General features: G+C 39.8%; 1 protein-coding gene across 4 annotated transcripts in view; it reads left to right on the top strand.

Moving 5' to 3' along the window:
• The window catches only part of GALNTL5 (polypeptide N-acetylgalactosaminyltransferase like 5), a 127144-nt gene that overhangs the window by 59230 nt on the left and 55705 nt on the right, over positions 1 to 12209 (top strand). For 3 of the 4 annotated variants that reach the window (XM_070046283.1, XM_070046282.1, XM_060305092.2), the window contains one exon: positions 6120 to 6240. The exons of the other annotated variant lie outside the window; for it this stretch is intronic. In XM_070046283.1, the coding sequence (XP_069902384.1) occupies positions 6239 to 6240 (2 nt within the window). In that variant the 5' untranslated portion in view covers positions 6120 to 6238. The remainder of the gene's footprint in view (positions 1 to 6119; positions 6241 to 12209) is intronic. 4 annotated transcript variants of the gene reach the window in all.

Below are 12209 nucleotides of genomic sequence, written 5' to 3'. Positions count from 1 at the left end.
TTGTTAAGTGTCTCTCCCAAGTCTTCTGTCCCTTTTTAAATTGGGATGTCTGTCTTCTGATTTCTAAGACTTTTAAAATATATTCTGGTATCAAATCCTTTGATTTGTGAGTTGCAAATATTTTGCACAAGTCTGTGCCTTGTCTTTTCATTCTCTCTTTTTTTTAATTGAGATATAATTGATATATATCATTGTATTCATTTTAGGTGTACAACACAATGATTTTTATATATGTATATATTGCAAAATGGTTACCACAATAAATTTAATTAATATACGTTATCACACATAGTTACCATTTTTTTTCTTGTGATGATAACTTTTTTCTTGTTTTTCTTTTTTTACTGTTAATATACAATTTATTCTTATATTCCAAGAGGAGAATGTTTTCTAATTTCTACAGTTGAAAACAAGATTATTTATAATCACATAATTCACCATTATTATTCATTACATTTTCTTTGGAAAGGATAAAAGTTATCTCAGTACTTCAAGAGGTAACTTAAGGTATACTCTCTTAGCAACTTGCAAGTATATAAAACAGTGTGCTGACTAGAGTCACCATGCCGGGCATCTTCATTCTCCTCTGAGTGGTTTCATTCAAGAAGCAAGATTTTAAATTTCTGTGGTCAATTTATCACATTTTCTTGTGTGGTTTATGTTTTTTATGTTTTATCTAAGAAATCTTTGCCTACCTCAAGTTCACAAATATTTCCTTCTATCGTCTTTTTTTTATAGAAATTTTAAAATTTTAGGTTTTACATTAACTCCATTTTGAATTAATTTCTGTGATGCTGTGAGGTAAGGATCATAGTTCATTTTTCCATATGGATCCAACACCATTTGTTGAAAAACTTTCCTTTTGCCATCTTGGTTCCTTTATCAAAAATAAATTGGCCAGGGCTTCCCTGGTGGCACACTGGTTAAGAATCCGCCTGCCAGTGCAGGGGACATACATTCGAACCCTGGTCCGGGAAGATCCCACATGCTGCGGAGCAATTAAGCCGTGTGCCACGGCTACTGCGCCTGCACTCTAGAGCCCGTGAGCCACAACTACTGCGCCTGCGTGCCACAACTACTGAAGCCCGTGCGCCTAGAGCCCATGCTCCGCAAAGAGAGAAGCCACCGCAATGAGAAGTCCGCGCACCGCAACCAAGAGTAGCCCCCACTCACCCCAACTAGAGAAAGCCCACGCACAGCAAAGAAGACCCAATGCAGCCTAAAATAAATATATTTATTTTTAAAAAATCAATTGGCCATTTTTGTTGGATCTGTTTCTGAACGCTATTCTCATTCTTTTTAGAAATTGTTTTGGTTACTCTAGGTCTTTTGCTTGTCCGTATATATTTTAGAAACAGCTTGTCAATTTCTACAAAAAAGCCTGCTGGTATTTTGAATGGAATTGAATTGAGTCTATAGATCAGTCTGGGGAGAATTAATATCTTAATAATATTGCTTTACCTGCATCCCACATATTTTAATATGTTGAATTTTCATTTTCATTCCATTCTATGTATTTTTATATTCCCTTTGAGACTTTCTTCTTGGATTATTTGGAAATAGACTGTTTAATTTCCAAGTGTTTTGAATAATGTTCTGTCTTTCTATAATTGACATCCAGTTTGATTCCGCCGTAGTCACAAAATATACGCTATGATTCCGATTCTTTTAGGGTTTTTTTGAGGTTTGTTTTATGATCCAGGATATGGCCTATCTTGGTGAATGCTCCATGGATACTTTGAAAAAAAATGTGTATTCCAGTATTGTTAGGGGAAGTGTTTTATGTATATGTAATCTCAGTCATATCCGGTTGATTGGTTGTATTGTTCAATTCTTATGTATCCTTGCTGAGTTTTTGGCTAGTAGTTCTGACAACTGCTAAGAGTGGGTGTTGAAGAGCTCAATTATAATCATGGGTCTGTCTGTTTCTCCTTTCAACCCTATGCGTTTTTGTTTCATGTATTTTGAGACTCTTTTTTGGTATGTTTCTATTTAGGATCATCATATATTACTGGTAGGCTGATCTTTTATCAGTATATACTGTCTCTCTTTGTCTCTAGTAATTTTCTTTGTTCTAAAGTCTATTTTATCTGACATTAATGTAGTTAGTCCTGCTTTTAAAATTATTTGCAAGATGTATCTTTTTCTATCCTTTTACTTTCAATCCACCTACATCACATCGAGGGGAGTTTCTTGTAGACAGCATATTGTTAGAATATTTTTTTTTTTTTCTGCGGTACATGGGCCTCTCACTGTTGTGGCCTCTCTGGTTGCGGAGCACAGGCTCCGGACACGCAGGCTCAGCGGCCATGGCTCACGGGCCCAGCCGCTTCACGGCATGTGGGATCTTCCCAGACCGGGGCACGAACCCGTGTCCCCCGCATTGGCAGGCGGACTCTCAACCACTGCGCCACCAGCGAAGCCCAGAGCATATTTTTTAATGCACTCTGACAGTCTATGTCTTTAACTGATATATTTAGATCATTTGCATTTAATATAATTTTTCATACGTTAAGGTTTAAGTCAGCCATTTTATTATTTTTTTGTTTGCTTCTTCCATTTCTCATTCTTCTGTTCTCTTTTCTTACCTTATTGTGAGTTACCTGAACATGTGTCAGAATCCCGTCTTGATTTACTTCCAGTATTCTTTTAATGTATTGCTTCGTGTAGCTCTGTTCGTGGTTGCTCTAGGTATTAACATGATACGTATGTAACTCACTGAGGTCTCCTTGAATCAATGTTTTGCCACTTCCAGTAAAGCGTAAAAAGCAAAGTCCATTAGCATCCTCCATTTTAAAATACGATTGTCTTCAGCATTTCCTCCGTGTACATGGATCACCACATCAGATGGTGTTGTAGTGTCTGCTCCAATCACTGAATGAGACTTAAGAAACTCACGAGCACAGGCTAGTATATTTTTTACCCTTTTGGATGTTCTTTTTTCTTTTCTGAGGTTGCAACCCTTCATCTGCTATGATTTTCCTTTTTTGGTTTACAGAACTTTCTTTTTCGATTCTTTGAGGGTGGGTTTGCTAGTCACAAATTCTTAGTGTTTCTTCATCTGAACGTATCTTTATTTTTCTCATGATTCCCGAAGGATATTTTTGCTGACCTAGGCTTTGCTGATGATAGTTCTTTCTGTTCAGCACTCGAAAATGTTTTCTCACTTCCTTCTGTCCTCCACGATTCAGACGAGAAATCCACAGACATTCAGATCTCTCCTCTGTGAGTACTGCCTCCTTTCCGTCTGCAGCTTTTGAGGGTTTTCTTTCGTCTGGAGTTTTCAGAAGCTTAATTATGATGTGGCATGGATTTCTTTGGTGTATCCTACTTGGGAGTTTCCTCAGCCTCTTGAAGCTGTAGATGTCCATCTTTCACCAAATTCGTGAACTTTTCTACTATTATTTTTTTTTTTATTTTTTATTTTTTTTGTGGTACACGGGCCTCTCACTGTTGTGGCCTCTCCCGTTGCGGAGTACTTTTTCATTCCTCACTCTCCTATCCTTCTGAGACTCCAATAATACGAATATTAGCTCTTTTGTTGTTAGTTCACGGGTCCCTGAGACTCTCTTCATTTTTTTTTTTAGTCTATTTTCTCCATTGCTCAGAGTAGGTGGATTCTGTTACCACTATTCTACTTAATATTAAGCCCATCTAGCGAGTTTTTATTAGGTTATTTTTAGTTCTATAATTTCCATTTGGTTCTTTTTTATAACTTCTATTTCTTTGCTGAGATTTCCCCTTTTTCTGTTTCTGAGCATTTTTATGATGGCTGCTTTAGGATCTGAGATCATTCTGACCTCTGATTCATCTTGGTATTGACATCTGTCAATTGTCTTTTCCTATTCAATTTGAGATCTCCCTGGTTCTTTGTACGAGAGATTTTTGATTGTATCCTGGACATTTTGGAGATTATGAAACTCTGGGTCCTGTTTAAGCTTCTTTGTTAGGCCGACCTCTGTTAAGATGCAGCACAAGGACCAGGTGGGTGGGTGTGTTTGCTACCTTCTGGGCCTGCCGACTCCACCCTGGCAACCGTGGAGCGTGGGCACTGCCACGCTGTGGATGGTGGAGGGGACGTTCAGCAGCCCCATTGGGGAAATGGGCGCTGATTTGCATGACATTGTTGTCTCTGAGTTCAGCTCCCCAGTGGGCCTCCCTGATGCCAGGGTCAGGAGATGGGGTAAGCAGAGTATCAACTATCCTGCTTTGCACAACCTGCTGCCATTGAGGGTGGAGGTTCAGCTCTCCCCGGGCCCCCATGGATATGAGGGGCAGTGGGTACATGGCGTAGTGACTAGCCTCACCTTGCACCATGTCGTTAAGCCTTGCTGCTGCCAGGTGGGACTGGAGGCTCAGCACGCCACTGACAAGACACTACCTTAGGGAGAATCAGAGCACCACCTGCTTCTACCAGGCAGGCTTCTGGAAGACCAGCTCCCTGCTCAGCCCACCCACACCATCCAGACAGGTAATCAGAACACTGCCTTCTTCTGCCAGGAAGGGGGATGGAAGGCTAGGTTATGCTGAGGGGAGAGGAGCACGGCCCCTTGTTCCCTTGGAGTAGAGGTGGATGCGCTCCTTGCTCTCCCCACTGGAGCCAACAGGGGGCGGTGTGGTTCTCCCGTTGGTGCTTGATTGGACTAGAGTGGGTGCTGCCAGAGGGTTTCTGTGGTTAGTTGTCCTTTTTCCTGGCCTTGTGGCTGGAGGAACAGGCTTATCCTGGCGCTTGTTTTGTCTGTGCCCATTAGTGGTTCCACCTGCAGCCTTTGACAGCCCCCTGTCTGGGATTTACCGGAGGCAACAAAGAAATCAGGAGCCCACCATGTCCTTGCCCCTGTCCTGGGGCTCCCAGGCAACCTGCCTCCTTACACTCGCCTTTCAGAGCCAAGGAGTTTTTAGGTGTAAGAAAGAAGACCGAGGGGAAATGGGGTCACTTTTTGATGGGAATCCTCTTTATATCCAGTATAGAATTTATACCAGTTTTGGAAAACACCCTTCGGCCATTGGAAAAGAAAGTTTATTCTCTCAAAAACAAAGCACAACCTAAAATCTACTAAGGAAACTTAACTAATTACGTTATTCAAGTTTCTAACTTTTTGTCTGATTCAGAGTTGTTCTGAAAAACTTCCATTACCGTTCGTTTGTGGCAACATATATTGATATTTTGAACAATTTTTCTTTAAGTATTTTGTTGCAGCATTATTTTTTTGTTGTTGTTGTTTTTTTGTTTTTTTGGGGGGGGGTTTTTGGGGGGGTACGCGGGCCTCTCACCGCTGTGGCCTCTCCCGTTGCGGAGCAACAGGCTCCGGACGCGCAGGCTCAGCGGCCATGGCTCACAGCACAGCCGCTCCGCGGCATGTGGGATCTTCCCGGACCAGGGCACGAACCCGTGTCCCCTGCATCGGCAGGCGGACTCTCAACCACTGCGCCACCAGGGAAGCCCTGTTGCAGCATTATTTGATGTCTACAAGCTCTTTACTATTAAACCTTTACTGTGACTTATTGTGAGTATAAATGACCTGGATTGTCCTTCCCGTGAATTCTATGCTTTAAAAATGATTTTGACTCCTGTAGTCTTTGACCGTTCTCTCGCTTTTAACCATGTTAGTTCATCTTATTTATCGTTTATGGTTACATTTCGTTTTTTATTACCATCTAAGAGTTTTTTATCTTTTAACAGGAAATCTATGCCAACTTCATTTATTGCTATGACTGATAGGTTTGGGTTATCCTCTGTCATCTTGTATTATTCTCTCAAACGGAGTTTTGGGAGAGGGGCTTCAGCTCCCATTCTCCCACCTTCCCTAGATCCCTCAGTTAATATAATTTCACATGACAGTTGCAAATCATGATGGGACCAAGGAGGCTGAGCACTTCCTTCTCTGGAGAAACTGAATGACTCTAGAGTAGCTTGTTGTTCATACTTTGCTAAGGAATCTGCTTTGATTTCTGTGAATACTTTGATTTTAACCTTGTCATCTGGGAGTAGTTTCGGTTCCAGGGAAACTACTCTGACATGTTATAAAAGGAGTGAATTCAGGATATGGTTGTTATTGTCCTTTATCAACGTGATGGTAGTAAACCTATCCTTATGTGACTAATACCTTTTCTTGCAGGTAAGGATTATAAGTATTTGGACCCAGAACTTATTCATGGATATTCAAAATATGGATTTAATTCCATTATCAGTAAAAACTTGGGCAACTACAGAGATGTGCCAGACACCAGGAATAAAATGTATGTTCCTCCTTATATATTTTTTTACATATTACATAGTTTCAGATATACAACATAATGATTTGATATTTGTATATGTTGCAAAATGATCATTACAGTAAGTCTAGTTAACATCGGTCCCTATACATAGATACAAAAAAGATTTTTTTCTTGTGATGAGAACGTTTAAGATCTTTCTTAGTAACTTTCAAATATGCAATACAGTATTATTAACTACAGTCACCATGCTATACATTACATCCCTGTGACATTTATTTTATAACTGGAAGTTTGTACGTTTTGACCTCCTTCACCCATTTCACCCGCCCCCTGCCTCTGGTGACCACCAATCTGTTCTCTGTATCTTGAGCTTGTTTTTTTTTTTGGGGGGGGGGGAGGCGGGTTGTGTTTTGTTTGTTTGAGATTCTACATGTGAGAGCATATGGTATTTGTCTTTCTCTGACTTGTTTCACTAGCATAATGCCCTCAAGATCCATTCATGTTATTGCAAATGGCAAGATTTCCTCCTTTTTTATGGCTGAATTATATATATAGATATAGATGTAGATATATAACATATAGTATAGCTATATAGATATATATTACCTTTTCTTTATTCATCCACCCATGGACACTTAGGTTGCTCCCATGTCTTGGCTTGTAAATAATGCTGTAATGTGAACATGGGGGGTGCATGTATCTTTTTGAGTTAGTGCTTTTGTTTTCTTCAGGTAAATACCCAGAATTGGAATTGCTGGGTCATATGGCAGTTCTATTTTTAATTTTTTGAGGAACTTCCATACTGGTTTTCCATAGTGGCTGCACCAATTTACATTCCTACCAAAGGCACACAAGGGTTCCCTTTTCTCCACATCCTCACCAACTCTTGTTACTTCTTGTCTTTTTGATAAGAGCCATTCAAACAGGTGTGAATTGATATCTTATTGTGGGTTTGATTTGCATTTCCCTGATGATTAGTGATGCTGAGCATCTTTTCATGTGCCTGTTGCCCATCTGTATGTCATCTTTGGAAAAGATGTCTATTCAGATCCTCTGCCCATTTTTTAATCAGATTGGTTTGTTTTTTTCAATATTGAGTTGTATGAGTTCTTTACATATGTTAGGTATTAACCCCTTATCAGATATATGATTTGCAAATATTTTCTCCCATTCAGTAGGTTGACTTTTCATTTTGTTGAAGGTTTCCTTTGCTGTGCAGAAGCTTTATAGTTTGATGTAGTCCCACTTATTTATTTTTGCTTTTGTTGCCTTTGCTTTTGGTGTCAGATCCAAATAAATCAAGACTGATGTTAAGGAGCTTACTGCCTATCTTTTCTTCCAGGAGTTTTATGGTTTTAGGTCTTATATTTGTTTAATTCATTTCTAGTTAAGTTGAGGGTATGGTGTAAGATAGAGGTCCAGTTTCATTTTTTTGCATGCAGCTGTTCAGTTTTTCCAACACCATTTATTAAAGAGACTGTTATTTCCCCATCATATATTCTTGGCTCCTGTGTCGTAAATTAATTGACCATATATGTGTGGGTTTATTTCTGGGCTTTCTACTCTGCTCCATTGATCTATGTGTCTTTTTATGCCAGTACCATACTGTTTTTATTACAATAGCTTTGTAATATAGTTTGAAATCAGGGAGTGTGAGTCCTCCAGCTTTGTTCTTCTTTCTCAAGATTGCTTTGACTATTTGGGGTCTTTCGTAATTCCACACAAATTCTAGTATTGTTTGTTCTATTTCTGTGAAAAATGCCGTTGTAATTTTGATAGGGATTGCATTGAACCTATAGATTGCTTTAGGAAATATGGACTTTTTTTTTTTTTTTTTTTTTGCGGTACACGGGCCTCTCACTGTTGTGGCCTCTCCCGTTGCGGAGCACAGGCTCCGGACGCGCAGGCTCAGCGACCATGGCTCATGGGCCCATCTGCTCCGCGGCATGTGGGATCCTCCCAGACTGGTGCACGAACCTGTGCTCCCTGCATCAGCAGGCGGACTCTCAACCACTGTGTCACCAGGGAAGCCCTCCATTTCAGCTTTGCCTTACTTTAAAATTCATATTATTATTTTCACTGAACTAGAGAAATACTTGATACAAATCTTTGAAGAATAGATTTTTTGTTGATTGGTTTTCCAATTACATTTATTTCTCAACTTTTAAATTTTGAAATAATTTCAGACTTACAAAATTGTTGCAAAAATATTTCATAGAATTCCTGCCTAGCATTTTCTTAGATTCCCCAAATGTTAACATCGTCCATACCCTCAGAACCAGAACAATAAACAAAACCCACAAATTAACAATACAATACCATTAGCGAATGTACAGACGGTATTCAAGTTTTTACACTTAACCCACTAGCGTCCTCTTTCTGGAAGGATCTAACCCAGGACTACAGACTGTGTGCAGGGTTCCTGTCCCCTGAGTTTCCTTTCATCTGAAACTGTTCCTAAGTCTTTATCTTCCACGACTGTGACAGTTGTAGAGATCTAACCATTTATTTTGTAGAATGCTCCTCAATTTGAGTTTGATGTTTCCTTGTGATCAAATCCGGGTCATGCATTTTTGATAGGAATACCATGGAAGGAATGTCATATCCTTCTCAGCACATTGTATTAAAAGGCACACGATGTCTCTTTGTCCCATTACTGGTGAAGTGACTTGTGGTGAAGTTAATTTGATCACTTGATTAAAACGACTGTCAGATTTTCTGCACAGTAAAATTACCATTTATCCTCTTGTAATTAATAAAGGTGCAGATTTCTTTTAAATGTTAATTGTGAAAAACCTGGAAAATATAAAAAAGCATAAAAAGGGAAACTAAAAACACACATGATCCTAGGGATTTTTCTTCTGTCTTAATGCATAAGGTGTCACCTAACTATTTTCCCCCCACTTGACACAGAGAGATCATCACTGTCAGGATATTAGTGTATATCCTTCCAGAATTTATAGACACATACACATATTTATAAGTAGACAGTAAGCATACAATATAATCATATCATTTTAGTGAAAATGGGCTTTACTTTTTATATTTTATAATGTGTTTTTTTTTAACTTAACAACATATCGTGGAGAACTTTTTCAAAGCATTACACATAAAATTTGCCTCATTCATTTTAACACTTGAGAGCAGTTATCCATTGTATAAATATACAGTTTCCCCATTAATAGAAATCCTGGTTGTTTTTAATTTTTCAACTTTTCAAAAATGATGTAATAAACACTCTTGTACACATATTTTCATGCCCTCATGTTAGTATATATGGAGTAAAGATTTCTGGAATGAGATTGCTCAGCTATAGGCTCATTTTTCTTCTCTAGAATTTTATATAAATAAAATTTATGCAGCATAATTATTTTGAAATTTAGCCATGTTGTCGCAAGGAGCTCCTTTTTATTGCTGAGTAGCGCTCTACTGTACGGATGTGCTACAATTTGTTTATCCATTCATCTGTTGATAGGACAGATTGTTTCCGGTTTTTGTCTATTACAAATTAAGTTGGTATGAATATTCTTAAGACAAGTTTTGCATAACAGATGTTCTTTTTTCTCTTATGTAAATATTTTGCAAGTGGAATGGCTAGATCTTAGGGTGTATGTTTAATTTTTAAAGAAACTGCCGTTTCCCTAAAGTAGTTGTACTATCTTACATTCCCATCAGCAATGAATGAGATTTCCAATTCCTCCACATCTTTGTCAACACTTGGTATGGCCAGTATTTTGAATTTTAGCCATTCTAATAGATGTGTTGTCGGATCTCATTGTGGTTTAATTGGCATTTTCGTGATGTCTAATGATGTTGAGATCTATTTATGTGTTTATTTGCTATCTGTGTATCTTCTTTATTGAAGTTAAATTTTGCCCATTTTAAAATTGGATTGTTTTCTTATTACTGAGTTTTGAGAATTTTTTAGTATATTTTGGTATAAGATCTTTATCATATTGATGATTACATGTATTTTTTCCTAGTCTATGGCTTGTTTTTTCATTCTTTTAACAGTGCCTTTGGAAAAGCAGAAGTTTTTAATTTTGATAGAGTTCAATTGTTTAATTTTATTCTTTTTTTTTTTTTTGCGGTACGCGGGCCTCCCACCGCCGTGGCCTCTCCCGTTGCGGAGCACAGGCTCCGGATGCGCAGGCTCAGCGGCCATGGCTCACGGGCCCAGCCGCTCTGTGGCATGTGGGATCTTCCAGGACCGGGGCCCGAACCCGTGTCCCCTGCATCGGCAGGCGGACTCTCAACCACTGCGCCACCAGGGAAGCCCTATTCTGTTTTTAAATTTACTTTTGCCTAGCCCAAGATCACAAAGATTTCTCTGTTGGATTTTCTATGTAGATGGGCATGACCTATGCACTTTTACTTCTTCCTTTCTAGTCTGCGTGCTTTTCTTTTTCTTATTGCACTGGCTAAAACCTCTAATATAACGTTGAACAGAAGAGGTGAAATTGGGCAGCCTTGCTGTGCTCTTGCTCTTAACACTCAGCTTTTCATCAGTGAGTATGATGTTATCTTTAGGCTTTTCATAGATGTTCTTTTTCAGGTTTAGGAAGTTCCCTTCTATTCCTAGTTTGCTGAGAATTGTTTCACCAGGCGGCTGTTGAATTGTGTCACATCCTTTTCTGTGTATTGAGATGTGTGTATCTTTAGTTTGTGAAGATGGTAAATTATGTTGATTTTCTAGTGTTAAACAGAGGTTATATTTATGGGCTATTCCCCACTTGGTCATGATGCATTATCCTTTTTATATATTATTGAATTTGATTTGCTGAAATTTTGTTTGGAATTTTATATCAGTGTTCGTGAGGGCTATGAATTTGTATTTGTCCTGACTGTCCTTGTCTGGTTTTGTTATAGAGTAATGTTGGCCTTGTAGAATGAATTGTGAATTATTCTCTTAGCATTTAATTTTTTTTATTTTTGGCTTCATTGGGTCTTCGTTGCTGCACGTGGGCTTTCTCTAGTTGCGGTGAGCAGGGGCTACTCTTCGTTGCGGTGCGCAGCCTTCTCATTGCTGTGGCTTCTTTTGTTGCGGAGCACGGGCTCTGGGTGCGCGGGCTTCAGTAGTTGTGGCCCGCGGGCTCAGTAGTTGTGGCTCACAGGCTCTAGAGCACAGGCTTGGTAGTTGTGGCGTGCGGGCTTAGTTGCTCTGCGGCATGTGGGATCTTCCCGGACCAGGGCTTGAGCCCATGTCCCCTGCATTGGCAGGCAGATTCTCAACCACTGTGCCACCAGGGAAGCCCCTATCAATTAATTTTAGAGAAACCCATACACATGAGGCTTCTCTTAGGGATGTAACTACGTGTGACGTGGTTTCAGCCTCCTTCAATATCATTGTCCCATTCCTCCGAAGGGCCTCAGTTTATAGTTTTCTGAAAATGATATACCCAGGACTGAATGTAATCCTAGAGATTGATCCGAGTAGCCTGAGTTCACCCTGGACCACCGTCTCTCTCTAGTTGGAGGCATCCTCTCTGTCTCTGTGTCTCATCTACTTGCTCTTTGGTCACACAGTGATCCTACTGGAATGCAAGCCTTTTAATCCTATCTGTTTCTGTGAGGCGACATTTTCCCACCTGACGTTTTAGGTCACGTGCAGCCCACAGCACTCGCTCCCTTTTCCCATCCTCTCAGGTCTTTTCTTGGTTCTGTCATCTCATATTCTCATTCCTTGAAGCACGAGTCCATTTCCACCCGGTAAGCATGCCTTCTATATCTTCATCTACTCTTGGATAAAAATGTTAACCAGCACAAGGTCTTCTTCTTCCAAGGTGACATCAATCCATAAATATCCTGAAAGTCTGTCCAGGATCCCTGTGGGACTCCCTGCCCAGCACGTCCTTCCCTGGGGTTTCCTACCCACTGCGTCCTTTTCACACGGCGGCAGTGCGTGGAGTGACTTTCTATTTTGACCCCACTATCTGGCCATGATGGGCACCTAAGCCAAACTGAGCCAGTGAATCCTGTCCTGTGAATTT

The sequence above is a fragment of the Globicephala melas genome, chromosome 9, assembly GCF_963455315.2.
Source record: "Globicephala melas chromosome 9, mGloMel1.2, whole genome shotgun sequence".
In the NCBI taxonomy this organism is placed as follows: Eukaryota; Metazoa; Chordata; class Mammalia; order Artiodactyla; family Delphinidae; genus Globicephala; species Globicephala melas.
Note: the sequence above shows the minus strand (reverse complement) of the source record. Positions and strands in the feature narration are given on the sequence as shown.